Below are 15,369 nucleotides of genomic sequence, written 5' to 3'. Positions count from 1 at the left end.
ATTGCTTGGCCCATTGGAGTGCTTACTTGATATGTGCTGTATTTGTGCACATACGTGGACAGTGATGCATGTGTCCCCCAGTACGTGCGTCTCACCTGTGTGATCCGTGGGTGGGTGCACTTGCTGTTGATGCCGTTGTGCTCCAGCCACTGGTTCTCAGGGTGGGGGCAGTGTTGCTTGAGGGTGCAGCGGTTCTCTCCTTTACACCAAACACACCCAAAGAGCGGGTCTGCCTTCAGACACAAACCACAGCTTCCACGCTGAGCGTCACACTTGTACAGATGGACTGTGCGGGAGGGAGGAAGGAGAGGGAAGGAAGCGGAAAGAAGGTAATGGCAGAGGAAGGAAGAAAGAAAGAGAACTCAAGTGAACAACCTTTGAACAAATAATTGCAAAATTGCAAATGCATGTGAATTTATTTTGGGCAAAAGCCTCTAAAATGATGGACAAACACTTCAAAACACAATAAACTACAATTTGGATTGTTTACCCATATCTCTTAATGTCTGTCAGCAGCTGTGAATATCTTGGTTGAGATATCTTTGTCTCATTATCTCTCCATCTATCATTGTCTCTAGATACTACCCCCCTTCTCTCTCTCTGAGTTTCCTACACTGCTGCTTCTTGCCTCTGCTCACCAACCACACATTTAACATATCATCTCCATGGCAACAGGCCAGCCATTTTCTTTTTAATTGTGATTAGATGCATGTGTGATCTGTCCATCAAATGATGCCCTGGGAGCTGCTTCCTCCACAGGCAAACAAAGGTAGGAGGAGGATAGAGGAGGACTCTGTAGTTTTCTCTTTCTCCAACTTTTGTTGCTTCTTTGATTCTACACTTGTGCTCAAGGATATGTTGTGTACACTGTATTTGACTCAGGCACCCGTGCACACAACTGCAAACACACACAAGCACTGTACAAACTTTGCCTCACAGCACAGTGTCATGTTGGCATATCATCCACGTTTTAACAATTTGCTTCTGATGCCTGACTCCACTGCCTTTGGTTAAAATGAGTTGTTTTCCTGTCAGAGAACTACAACCCCCAGCATGCCGCTGTTTTCCTGTCCCAGCATGGATCACTCACAGTTGTGGATCGCCAGTGGCCAAAATGAATCAAGCTCAGCAGCTGAATGCTGAATGCTTAAAAATTCAGTACTGAGCTGTCATCCCACGTACACCATGAGTAGATGGAGAGTTGGATAGAAAAAAAAAGAAAGGTAGAGATATATATCTTATGGTACAGCTCCTGCTTTGCCCATAAATCCAGCCTGGAATGATAGATTAAGTTTGCACACTTAGACTCATAAATTTAATTTTAGCTTTCATTATATATTGGTTATTTATTACTATTATTTTGTTCAGCTGCCAATATTGCTCTTCTGAAATGTGTAAAGTACGTTGAACTGCTGAGATGAGAAAACTGAAATGAAGGGAGAAGAGAGGCAGTGGTGAAAGAGATTGATAGATTGCCAAACTCCCAGAGAGGTGTTGACAGAGCAAATAAGAGAAACAGCTGAAAAGAAATAATATTTGAGAGGAGGCAAGAAAATGGAATTCAGAGTTGGGAAGAGACAGACGGACAGACAAACAGCAAAGTGCAGGACAGACAGAGGGAAATAGAGAGACAGCGTGGGGAAAGAGAGACCTACGGAAGTAAAGCGTAACAGAGGCTGTGTTAAAGTTAACCACTCTACACACCAACATCAGGGGACGGATGCTGCACCTCAGCACACCGCCCGCCTGTTGCCATGGAGACCGGCTCCAAGGGCAACAATGGGGAGGCAGTGGCTTTACTGTGTGTCTGTGTATAAGTAAGAGTTTCAGAGACTATATGTGTGTGTGTGTTTGGTTTCTCATGATACTACCCGAACTGATTCGGCCCGAAGACTGATGTGGATTCAGGTGTGTGTGTGTGTGTGTGTGTGTGTGTGTGTGTGTGTGTGTGTGTGTGTGTGTGTGTGTGTGGGGGGGGGGGGGGGGGGGGGGGGGGGGGGATACATGGGTGCGTGCGTGCATGAATGCATGTGCTTGAGTACACACATGCCACTGTGCATGCTCACCTTTGTTGTGGGCGGGGTTGTCAATGCTGAAATCTCCGTTCCAGATGACGGTCAGCTCCGCAGGAAGACTGCTCATCTCCATCCCATCATAGAAATACTATCACCATGGCAACCACAGAGGGAAGGAGATAGGGAAGACAGTATGAGAGAGAGAGAGACGAAGCTGTTGAGCTACTTTAAACTGTCTATTATCTCCAAGTCCAAAAGCCTCTAGTATCACAATATTCCCTTGAATGTAAGACACATCATCAACAGGTGGCAATACACACATGAACACACACACACACTGAATTCATAACCACAAACTATACACACCAGAGAGCTTTCAAAGAGGAGATTATTTTTCATTTGGTTCTGTAACACCAGCAGCATGGAGGGTTGATGCTAGAATCATAATTTTCCGCTAAATTACAGTTTCCCTCCTTCACTGCTCAATCAAAGTACAATATTTGGATTGTACTGTGATTATACACACAAATCTCTAGACACAGACACTGCCACACACACTCAGAGTGATGAAGATAGACAGGAAGATGAGATGTTATTGTATCAACAGATGATTAGCATCAAGACCAGCATAAAGCCTTTTTCATGCTAGTCTTTCATTGCTGTCAATGTATTATTCAGTCAGTGAATGGAACCTGATGGCAGGGATGGTTGTGTAGGAGAGACAAAGTCAGACTCTCGTCTCATCTACCCACTGTCTAGCTAGAAGTGCAAAAATCCCTCAGCTGGAATGAGTGTGTGTGCGTGCGTGTGTGTGCGTGGCCATCTGCGTGTGAAAGAGATCGAAAAAGTATTATGGTCACGTTTATGGGAAAACTTTATAGAAATGGGGCGTCTTTATAGAGATTGTGTTGGTGTGTGGGTTGATGGTGGTCAATGATGATATGTCACAGAAGCTGACACATTAAAACACACACACACACACACACACACACACACACACACACACACACACACACACACACACACACACACACACACACACACTTCTTACCGATGTGTTCTGACACTGCACTGAGGAGCTGTTGAAGCGCAGGGCAGGAACTCGGTGCTCATTTCCCTGGATGGTCAGCAGACACTCGTACCCCCTCTGACCAGACTGGGGCTGAGGGAGGTTCTTTGCCCGTAGTGTGATGGGTTTCACCACGTTGACTGGAACCAGGATCCTCTCTGCAGGTAGTAACTGGGGACAGCCCTGGAAGACAGACAAAGAGACAAGGTGACTAACTGCAGGTCCTTTCAGTGGGCAATGCAACTGTGGGCATTTTGCACCTGAGTGTTATTACAAGTTCAGTTTTCCTGTTAGGTGATGCAGACAGTGAAGAACACAATCCCTTTTATGCATTTTAATGGATAGAACGGTTAATTGTTAGGAAAACAGCAAATTCTATTCGAGACCCACGTTCACAAATGTAAATCTGGCGCTTCATAGGCAAAAGACCATTCAGACGGAACAGTCAGTCAGGTTCAAATTGCTGTAGCCTTATGATGTAAAACATCATGACCTAATTTCAACTACACACATACTGATCTTATCTGTGATGCCAATTTTGGCCTCTCAGATAAGTTAATTCATAACAGACTGCTGATCTATTTCGGGGGATTTCGTAACAGAGGAGCTCATCTGGTGCTGAAATTCTGCACTGCTTACAAATACATAACTTCAACCTGTAAAGTTGACCAGTTACTAATTGCACCAGGAGTATACATAAACCCTGACTGGTATACAGAACCACCGACACTCCCAGCATTTATCTCGTACTTCACCGACACTGGTTTCATTTGATGACACAGCCACTTCAGCGTGTACTGTTAATGTTTTAGGGCTTTTATTTGTGCAAGTTCCTGTTGGGTTGAGATCAGCTAAGTCTCATGGTTAGACAGTCCTAGGACCTGTTCACATTCAGTGTGAGTGAAGGACCAGCTCAATAGGTACTCTACCGTCATTATCCATAGGAGGGGAACATTAGTAATACAATGAAACAGGCTCTTATACAGAGGTGATATGAGCTCTCACTTTGTATGTTTGGTTGTTGTGTTCATGTTTTTGCTCATGAATAAAAAAGTCAGTGATGGATCAAAATAAGGTTGATTTCTGCTTGTGCAGTAATTAGGCAAGAGTGAATGACAGAGAGAGAGAGAGAGGGAGCAAGAGAGAGAGATGAGTCACTTAGCAATTGGAGGTCTAAAATTAACAGCCAATCAATTCAGGTGTGAGTAGCTGGCTAAATATAGAGCACCTATGACTTTGCCTGAAAGATGAAGAGGAGAGGAAAGACGAGGAGGACAGGTGAGGAGAGGGGAAGAGATGGACAGAGAAGAAAAAAGAAAAGACGAACAGAGGAGGACAGAGAGGACAAGTGGGAAAGAAAAGCTGTGGCAAGAACAGGAAAGTGACTGACAAGCAGAAGTGAAAGGTGAGGAGGGAGGAAAAAGAGGGTAAAGATAGCGAATAGAGAACAGCACTTTCCTAAGTACTTTGCAAACTGTTTCATGTTTTTGCTGAAGAGTGGTGGATAGAGAGAGAGAGAGCAAAATAGGCAAAATGAGAGAGAGGAACAACAAAAGACCAGAGCGACAGAAAGAGGTAAAAAAATACCATTAAGTGTACGCGACAGGGGGAGCCTTAGCATGTCAAAGAGGCAGAAGGAAAGAGGGTGAAAAGAAGCAGAGCAGATAAGGTGAACCCCCGCATGGATGGAGCTGGGGGGGAGTGAAGCATAGCGCACGTTGAACTGGGTGATAACACTTGTTTGAAGTTCATTAAAAGCCACTTGATTGGGTTAGGCTGAGTGACTGACTGGATGGCTGCGTGGTGAGAGAGGGGGAAATGCTCTGTGACACTATTCACAAAGTCATTATAGATAAATGACACACAGGGTGAGTGAGTTCAGTGGTGGAGGAGAGGCAGGAAGAGGTGGTGCATGCGTGTTTGCTCTTCCAGATCTCATTTTCCTAAGAACGAAGGGTCGTATTTGGAGAACGAAAATGAGTGGGAGAGCAAAAAGAGATGCAATCCATTTTTAATCACATCTCTTCCAGTTAATACACTGGAACAATAGGGACAATAAATTTGAACTGGTTTGTGGAAATGAATGCATAGGAAGCACTGGAGTGTGACTGAACATGGTGACTTAGGCTGAATCTTGGAGACACAGATCTGCACTGATAGTGGCATATGGTGATGAGGTTACAGCATTACGCGTGCGCACTTACACACACACGTACACACACACACTCACAGCATCACAGTGAAAATGCACTGAAGTGTCTGAAACTCAGAGGTTTCCTTTACATGTTGGCAGATTCAAGGTTAACACACTGACGTGTGAGTGTATGATCACAAACACATACAAAAACTACAGCCTTGGAATTACATTAAAGTATAAGACAAATGCCACACGTCAAAGCCAGACAGCATCTCTTGCATCATCTGCCTTTGAGACAACGTGTTGTGGAGATGGAAAACTTCAAAATGCAAATTCCAGCAGCTGCTGACTACACACACACACAAGCACACACATCCACACTATTCCACCATTTTATTAACACCCTCCACAATTCTCTTTACAACACCGACATCAGAGTATTTTTTTTTCATAGCTATGCTCCACGTACTCAGCCATGTAGTCTCAGGTAAGTAAATCTTACATGATGACACATAAACACACACACAGGCTTACACACACAGGTTTATTTAAACCCATAAACCAGAGTCATCTGCCCTGTAATTCTGAAGCAGGCATCCACCAGTACTACTGACTGTATACACACACACACACACACACAAAACTGCACACTATCAGCCTTACTAGCAGTACGGCCTGTTATTCCTCACATCTGTTTAAAATCTGTAAAATCTTAATTGATTTTAATTCTCACCATTATTATTTGTGACAGAAAAAACAGCAAAATGTATAAAAACACAAAACAGATGCCTTATTGGCTTCAACGCCAATGAAAAATTCATAATGTGCGGAGAGGAATCAACAAGCAAGCGTGTATGCTGTTGATAGCCTGTGATTTCTCTCCTACTTAGCTCTCTTTTTTCTGTTTGTATGTATACATACACACTCAGACACATTCATAACACACCGTGGTCGCTGCCAGCAGTCCCTGAGGCCAAGTGGGCTTTCAGCGGTTTGGACAAACACGTGTATATTCTAGTTGGCTACTGATGCTGATGGTGTTGGCAGTGATGCTCGCTGTCGTCTGTTAAGATTTATGTCAACATTAAGTTGATCTAATGTCAGTGCATTTATTGCTGCTCCCCACCCTCTCAACCCCCAATGACTGAGGTGCGATAAATAACAGGGGAGCAAATGCAAATCACCACTCAGATGCATGTACACAAACTGCACACTACATAAACACACACACACGCGGGGCCCTATAAATATGCATATACTCTATATGTGTGTCATCATACAGACACAAAAAATTAAAATTTACAACTTCTCCAGCTCTTCACTCCCACCAACACAAGGTGGGAGAGAAGGAGAGTGGGGTGGTGGGATGTAAAAACTTTCTGTCTCAGAAGGCCACTTATCAGTGGAGTTTAAAAAGTAAACAATAACATTTTGATTAAAAAAAAGGTACCTGTCAATAGCATGACTCACTGTAACCACATAATAAGTGCTGACTTCTGAAAACAAAGTTGGCGCCTCTCTTTTTTTCTCTATATAATTATCCTTCATTCGTTCTCTTTCTATCACTGACTCATTGTTTTCTCTGACCTCATCTCTGGTTCTCCTTCATGCTCATGCTTTATTCCTCCTTCATTTCTGTCTCTCTAAACCAAGCCTGTGTTGTTCGTCCTATCTAGTTCACTGACCCTTCTCATTTCTCTTATCAACTCCCTCTCGCTGATTCTGTCTCCCCCTCTCTTTCCTGACTTCTTTTCTTCTGAGGGACCTACTTAGATCTGATAATTAGAGGCTGGTGGGAGGTGTGAAGGGTGGAGATAGGGAGAGTGACAGAGAGTAGGAAGCGAAGTGGGAACTGTGAATGTAAAAGCCCTTGGCATAGTTTGAAGCAAGGGAGGGTGAGAGAGAGAGGCCCATAATTATAGCAGTGTAAGGTGTGAAGATGAAGAGGATCTTAAGTTTTCATACACGTACACACACACACACACTGTGTGGTTACCAAGAGCTCCCCTTAACTGGCCTCTGTTTTATCATCTCCTACAGAGCCTCGGGCAAAGACACTCTCCTGCTCTCTGTTCACCCTCCCTCCTTCCCTGCTGCTCCTCACCTTGCTCCCATCCCGCTGTTCATTCCTCATCTTAAACTTTTTTTTTCCCCCACATACCTCTTCCCTGGTTGCTTTTTTCTCCTGCCATTTCTGGTCTCTCTCAGCCTCCTTGTCCGTTGTCTTAAAGGAACGTTATGATTTATTACAACTTGGGTTTTCATTAATAGTTTTGGCCATCATTTCTATTGGTTATGATAACACTGTACTCACTAAACTAACCCTGGTTTAGTTGAGAGAGCATGGTGACTGATGGAGCAACAAACACAAATCTTAAGATCATCAGCTGGATTGTAAAAAAACAGTTTAGATGAATCATCTAAACCACTCTATTTCAAGGTTGCCTTTGTTTTCAATGACAAAGAAGTTTACTTAACCTGGGGGTTTGTTTAAAGCCTGTACGGTCATCTGAATTCTCTGGTTTCTTGCCCTGTTGGAATTTTTTTTTTCAGAAACACTTCTGTGTTTTCTCATAAATAAAATAAGACCCAGGTTATTTGAAACAATGCAAGATCTCTATGTGAGACCAGTTTAAGTGGCATTAAGAAGCTCTTCAATCTTTCTCTTTCAGTATCTCCATTTTGTCATTTCCCTCCCACTCTGTTTCATTTCCTTTTACTCTCAATTTTGAAATCTCTTTACTCTTCACTCTGCAAATACCCGACTGAATCCTCAGCCATCGGTGCCTGTGTATGACATTGATTTGTCCATGGATCGAACTGAAGTACCTTTCTCCACCATCCCTGTGTAATATTGGCAGCTAACAGCTGTTACTGCTGGCATTTAGCTTCTTTAATAAAATTATCTTGATCACTTGATCAATAAGTTCCTTGTAAATTAACTCCCAGGAATTGATCATGACAGCACAGACAGGAAGTAACTAATGCAAGAATACTACATGTACTAGGAGACAGTGATGTGAATTCAGTAACATTAATATTTTCGAGGGTTTTGAACCTTCCTACCAACTGAATATGTTAGAGAAAGGCTTGGCAGCAGATCAGGATATGAGCATGCTGTGTTGTAGACAGGAGAAGAGGAAAAGGGAATATTCTCCTGTGGTTTTCATCAGACAAAGAGAACAGGAAGTGTCCTAAGTTTCATCAGTTGGTTGAGGTGGAACTATGTGTGTGCTTTAGGGACGGGGGATGCAATCTGAAAGAGTGCTACATACAGTATGCAGGTAAACAAACACGGCTCAGCGAGTAAACAAGAACAGCCTGTTCATATCTTAATCAAAGCAACAGTAGTGGTCAGGAATCCCTTTTGGCTATTTATTCAGTGTAACCAAATGGAACTGGATGCATGTTCTTTGTCAGTGAGACTCATCAGAATGGCTAAGTCCTTGAGATGTGTGGAGGGCAAACAGGGACGTGGCCTTGGTTAATGTGCCAACAGGCAAACGTCTGATCCTGGTGCCCATATCATTGCTGGCATGAATAAAAAGGCACCCACTGTACGCCCAGGCCTGGCTTTAACTCTGTCCTGCCATGCATACTAACAACAAGCTCAACCAGTAGGGAGATTTGCCTGGCCTCGTTCATTAGCATAGCGTTATGGGATTATTCAGATCTGCTGCCTGAAATCCCTTAATTGTAATAGTACACAAAAATTCATCTTCAGGAAAAAGAGGCCATCCCATTTCATAGAGCAAAGTTGACTTGTTTCCTTTGACAAAGTTTTGGAATGATTCTGTGGATGGTTTTGTGTGTCTAAATTATTAATTCAAACCGTCAACCAAAAATCTGGCAGCAAATACATGACCTTGGATTTGAGGGGTTAATTAAAAGCAAATTAAAAGTCATTAAGCCTGCAAAACACCTGCTTTTTCTGAAACAACGCGTCAAAAAAAGGACGTCATTAATGTGCTAATACCAAATCCCCCTCACTTTATTTATGGTTTTCTTTCAGTCAGCAACACAATAGGAGAGGATTCACACATTATTATCCTCAGTCAATATTGACCACCAGCGCCTGAGTTAATTGGAAAAGTAAACCTGCAAAGACTCAGGCTTGGGCCTGACTAAGCAGAAGGTTCAAAAGGATAATGGAAACGGCGGAAAAAGAAAATAATATCGTCTGTGCAGGTTGAATGGCTCAGGGGAAACATGGGTGGAATAACACAATTGAGAGCAGACTGCTCATCAAAGGAGGCAATCTGGCTAAGCTTGTCCCTGCCCGTCGTGCAGCGTCTGCCAACCCAGACATGAGCACTAGTGATCTTCATTATAGCTCACCTCAGGCTAGGATTACCAGGCCACTAACTCCCTGTAAAACCCTCCCCTGAAAACTACCATGAATTGGCAGGGTACACACACGCAAAAACTGTAAATATACACATAGGTGCAAACAGAGAAATACATAAAAGCATATAGATAGATATATTGTACCCACAGGCCCACATCAGCTATTACATACATACAGAGGCACATACCCAAACCTTTCTTTACCTCCTTGCACTGCTCCCAGGGCCGCCACTGTGGCAGTGACTCTAAATCAGAGTGAGACCTCTCTCACAGGACGGGAAGTGGGCGGGTTGGGGGCATTCACTGAATATACCCCATCCAGCGAGTAGCTTGTCCTCTGCAGCAGAGCAGCCTAATTACAGTGGGCTCTGCTTCGACGGGAATAGAACTGGCTGCCAATACTATTGATAATTCACACAGACTAAGCTGTCGCAGGGAATAGGGATGGGCAAGAGGAAATGGCTCCGTTTTATTAGCTTCCACTGCCCTTTGATGTGCAGTCAAGAGCGAGACATGCCAAGAGACTCATGCCAGATGGAAGCACTACAGCTGAAAGGTGTCTCAATCCTTTTAACATAACTCTTTTTGCATGTGAATCCTAGAATGATAGCTATTAGTCTCACGTAGCCAAACATTTCCCCTCAATTTATTTCACTGTTTTATTACTTAGCTGGCCCACTATGGAAAGGCTGTCTGAAGCTGCTCAGCATTAAAAATACGGGGATTCTTGGACATTCTCTTAATTCTTACCTCAGGCTTTTTGACTCGTCCCTCCTGGAAGGAACATGTGCGAGGGTCGTGGGTACAGTCATGTCTGTATTTGCACCAGTGGCACTGGTAGGGACTACTCACACATGACAGACACCTGAATGGACAGCAAAGGAGAGAGAAGTCAGTGTGGTGAACAAGTATTGAGCTGCTGCAGATACACTGGAGAAAAAAGGTCAATATGCCTACTTATGTACAAACACAATTTCCAACACTTTAAAAATCAGTGTACTCGATATGCAGAGATGAAAATTATCACAAGTTATCTCCTAGTGTTTCCAACTTGAAACGTCAAGGGACACGTAGACTTACGATTTGTGCACGCTACAGTTGTAGAAAACAAAACTGGTATTTGCGAATGCCAAGCCTGTCTCCTTGGACTTGAGATAGAGCTGCACGATCTGGTGGTCACCTAGAGAAAACAGATCATAGACAAAATGAATAGTTTAATACACAGAGGTAGAGAGTGTGTTTTGTATTCGGGTAAAAAGACAAGATAAGGAGAAAAAAAAAGCATGGCAAAGCTACTTTTCCAGCACAAGCAGTGGGTACACTTTTAAAGGACCCCTGTCTGTATGATGGTAATTTTATTCACTTGTTCACATATCCTTTCTCAGTGTCTAGTCACATTAGATTTTCCCATTAAGGAATATGACTGCTCTGCTTTGAGCCACAGGTGCTCAGCCTGTTGCAGTGGTAAAGGTAGTATCTTTAAAGAGTGCATGAGTGGAGGGGTTTTGTTGGGTTAAGTCTCTCTATCCCTTCCGCCTTACAAGAGACAATAAAAGTTGGTGTACACTCATTTCCCTTGGGATGGAAAATATTCCCCTGGAAAAGTCTTTGAGAGTGTCTTTGACAAGGTAAACGGGGAAGAAGATGAAACAAAAATCACGTGTGTGTCGGTGTGCATGCATGCGTGCATGTCTGTGTGTGTGTAAGCTTGTGCCTCATCTGTATTTGGTGTGTCCTTTTGTCTGGCCCTAATGAAGGAGTTCATGTTTAATTCAACAGCACATCCACACATCTAACTCCTCTCTCTCTACTCTACCTCTGTACCTCTCTCTCATCCTCACTCTATCTCTACACACAGGTTTCCTCGCTTCCTTCCACACTGCGACTCTTTCTTCTCCCTCGTGTCTCTCTCCATCTCTCTAACAAAGAGGGAATCATTCATCAATCACAGTAAAGCACCGCTGACAACGGATCTGTCCTAATTAGGCCACCTAAATGTTACCTTGAAGCCTGCTAACGCTATCTATCCCTCCCTCTCTCTTCACTCCATCCGTCTCTTTCCCTTGTCTCTCTTTCAGCCAAGCTTAGACTAATGGGTACTAGTAAAAATGGAAGATGAAAGGTTCAAATATTGGTAAAAATGGGGAATATTTTCTTCTTTCTGACACAGGAAAAGAATATGAGCGAGTGTGTTTGTGGGTGTGAGAGAAAGACAAAACAAAAAATTCTTCATTTGTGTGTGTCTCATGGTGCACATTCACACATCTATGTTTGCATAACTGCAGCACCACCAACTTTACATGTGGCTGACATGCCAAATATTGAACAAATGCTTTTAATTCCCTAATGCACCCTCAGGCTCCCTGTAAGCCGTACATCTATGTGCTGTCTACCTGTGGATTACTTTATTGCAGTGGTGTTTCTGTTCGTGTGGATGTATCGGATGAATCAAGGAAAATGTGAATATTCGTGCATGTGTACAGCTGAGGCCTAAAAAGGTGTCACCAGCAATGTGATAAATGTTGATCTTCTCGCTCCGTGTCTCCGCACTTCAGTCTATACTTACCTCTTGTTTAGCTTTTGAATCCAATATCTAAATAATATATAGATACAATTTTTGAAAATGACAAACAAGTAGGAATACCATTTTCTTTAGCGCTCTTACATCACCTGTGGTGGAGCCTGAAACCATCAGTGAGCATTCCTTTGTATGTAAATTTTGAGCATTATTGATGGATCACCATCATTTTCTTTTCTGTCTTTTCTATTTTCTATTTTCATTCATTATTCATTTTTTTTTTCTTTTTTGTGGAACTATGGAAGGATGGCATCTTCATTATCTCAACATGAGGACACACTGAGGGTTGGTAATGAAGGATCGCCTGCCTGGGGACAGGCCTTTCCAGATGGGAGCTTGGTTCAATTAGACCAGGCTTAGCCGACCAGGGAAAGGGGAGGTGAAGAGCAGGGGTATAAAAACAAAGAAAAAAAATCCCCTCTTTGCTTGTGGAATGAATATCAGAAATATTTTAGCTGTTTGCCTCGTGAAAGCAATAGAGACAGTGACATTGTCTGCAGGGACTGTGTATTCTCCAGGCTCTGAATTAGCCAAATAACTATGGTAAGAACACTTAGCCGTGCAGCTTAGTATTCTCCTTTTTTGTACTGGGGTTAACTGGGGTCCCATCACTCCCACTGGGAGACTGGTAAATAAATCCCACAGCAGAATAATAACTAATGTTCACTCAATTACTAAACATGTCCTAGAGCAGTGCTCCAAGGCCTGCTGAGTTACTGATGGCAGTGAGAAACAAAACTTCACACAACACTTATAGCCCTAGGTCTAGCATGCTTCTGATTTAAGGGAATACATCCAGACAAATGTGAGCTTACCTGACAGACAGATATGTTTGTATTCAACAGGTACTTTAATGTTGATAACTTGTTGATTTTGACAACTGCTTTTTATTTATTTAGACATCCCCCACTGGCTAGTAAGGAAAAGCAAATTTCCAGATCCAATTTTGTTGATTTGGGGGCAAAAAGGCTGCAATGGGTCATCCCTTACCTTTGTCGACAATAATACGTGGCATCTCCTTCTCAGCAGGTGAGAAGCACTTGATTCGGTTTCCCTCCACCAAGCCGTTCATCTCAGCCAGGTCCTCAAAGGTGCAGTTGACACCCGCAGAAAGTTCTGGGACATTATGGGCTTCTAACACCAACTGCAGAAAGGGAAAGACAGTAAAGTATGTTAAAAGCTGTGAGTATTCTATGCAATATTAGACAAAATACTCACTTTACACTTTCAGATAACAAAAATGAGAAGGATTCTGTTGAGTTTCAGTGGCACTGAACTGAATTCACATTCATGAATGTAGATCTGTGTCCAAACTGTTATTATTTTGCTGAGACTCCGGCATCTGCGAGCACTTCAGATCAGTTGTGGAGCCAATACGTTCTTCAAATATGACTGTAACATCATATTGCTCATGAGAAGCACAGCTGCAAGTACTGTGCAGAATAAAGATCCATCTGGAGGATGGTCAGTGGCCAGAGGAGCCACTAAGGGACTCTTGAATGAGGCACCAGATGCATCCAAACATCAAAACACTCGGGTGCAGAAAGACAAAGACTGAAAATCGGTGTAATCTTAATAGCCATATCTGACAGTCACAAGCACTGCTACCTTTCTAGCCACCTCCCATAATGCCTTGCAGCATCAATGAGCTGTATGGATTTCACATTCCATCTTAATGCCTTGACTCTGGCTCGGTGAAAAAAAGTGTTTTTTATGAGAGAAAGTGAAAGAAATTTTAAAAGTCAAGGATGGACGGGTGAGGAGTTAGAGGATATGGAAGAAGCCTGTTGAATGCAGATGCCTCAAAAATGTGCAGGATGAAAAGAGACTAAGGACAAGATGGACAAAGAGCTAGCAGAAAGACTGAGGTGAACAAATGAGGCAGTGAAGAATGGAAGATAGGAGAAAAGGGCAGTCGTACAAGCCGCTGGATGGAGAGTGAAAAGAGGACTCTCTGGGAAACGCAGAATGCAAATTTTCCCACTTCATTTGAAAATGCTGTGTAAGCTCTGCACCTCAGCAAAACCTGGCTTCAGGTGGAGCAGGAACGAAAAAAAACACTGTCCTTGAATAAAAAGAAGAAGAAAAAGAAAAAAAAAAAAAAAAAAAAGAGGGTTGGGTGGGCAGGTGGAGTGGGGTCAAGACCAAAATATACATATTGATGGAAAAGCGTGTCTGCAGTGGGCCTGGGTCTAAGCATTGATTTTGAGGTGCAGCCCATGGTACGCTTGTGATGCGATGCTAAAAGCTGCCTCAGCGGCAGAGAAGGGCTGACCTGCGCTGTTTTTATATTGCTGCTTAATGAAAAGACGGCAATGCGAGTGTGAACAGATACAGAGCTTCCCACATAAGATGGACAGTGCATGACCGGGATTCTATCTCTTACACATCCTCTCTCTCATTCATTGCTCAGCCTCCTTCTCACCTTCTTCTCCTCCCGCTTTAATTTATTTTTCCTTTTAAGGAGGGAATACAGCCAGACCTTGAGTTCCCTCAATTACATTTAGAGTAGTCACGGCCAAGCCTTGCCACAGCAGGGATGAATAAATATGAAAATAACCTACTTGTGTTAACAGAAACATCCACCACACATTCACGCGCACACACACACACAAATGCCCTCCTGTAGTTTATAAAACACCATGTCTAATGCTGAGGATATATGATGATGGGCTGTTCATGTTGCCATGGAGAAAAAAAAAATGTTTTAGCTGCAGGGAGAATTTATTCAAAGCAGTCAGATGAAAAGACAGGAGAGAAAAATATTTGACTTTAACTTATATCCTCTTACATTAATTATTGTAAAGTCGCAAAATATGCCAACAAATGTCCTTGCTCATTTTGTACTTATCTTTGACATAGTGTATTATAATATCTAAAAACATATTGAATGTATGTTGATTAACAACATTTTCTAATAAATGGCATTGTAATTCAGTCGTGTTTTAATTTGTGTTTAGAGCTGTTGTAGCTTTTGAAATGAATGGATACTTGGAAACAACAACATTATATGTATGCACACAAAGACAATTCCTCCTGGAGTTTATAGTATAACCGAAGAAACTTTTCATAAACAACCAGAGAGAATTAAAATCAAAGAAAAGAATGTGTTTTTTTCATAGAACAGGTCCGATTTCACCAGTGAAGTGTGTCCGTTTCTCTCAAGAATGCCTTGGCTTATCTTTCAAAACAAATATTTAATAACAAAAAGGTCAAGGAGGAG

General features: G+C 42.6%; 1 protein-coding gene across 1 annotated transcript in view; it reads right to left on the bottom strand.

The window, feature by feature from the left end:
- Positions 1-15,369, bottom strand: part of plxna4 (plexin A4) — a 251,605-nt gene that overhangs the window by 77,440 nt on the left and 158,796 nt on the right. The window contains exons 7-12 of the mRNA XM_041030041.1: positions 13,137-13,290; positions 10,649-10,748; positions 10,319-10,433; positions 3,067-3,267; positions 2,067-2,163; positions 96-286 (exon numbers count right to left, since the gene is read on the bottom strand). Coding sequence (XP_040885975.1) covers positions 96-286; positions 2,067-2,163; positions 3,067-3,267; positions 10,319-10,433; positions 10,649-10,748; positions 13,137-13,290 — 858 coding nt within the window. The remainder of the gene's footprint in view (positions 1-95; positions 287-2,066; positions 2,164-3,066; positions 3,268-10,318; positions 10,434-10,648; positions 10,749-13,136; positions 13,291-15,369) is intronic.

This window comes from Toxotes jaculatrix, chromosome 22, assembly GCF_017976425.1.
Source record: "Toxotes jaculatrix isolate fToxJac2 chromosome 22, fToxJac2.pri, whole genome shotgun sequence".
Classification (NCBI taxonomy): Eukaryota; Metazoa; Chordata; class Actinopteri; family Toxotidae; genus Toxotes; species Toxotes jaculatrix.
Note: the sequence above shows the minus strand (reverse complement) of the source record. Positions and strands in the feature narration are given on the sequence as shown.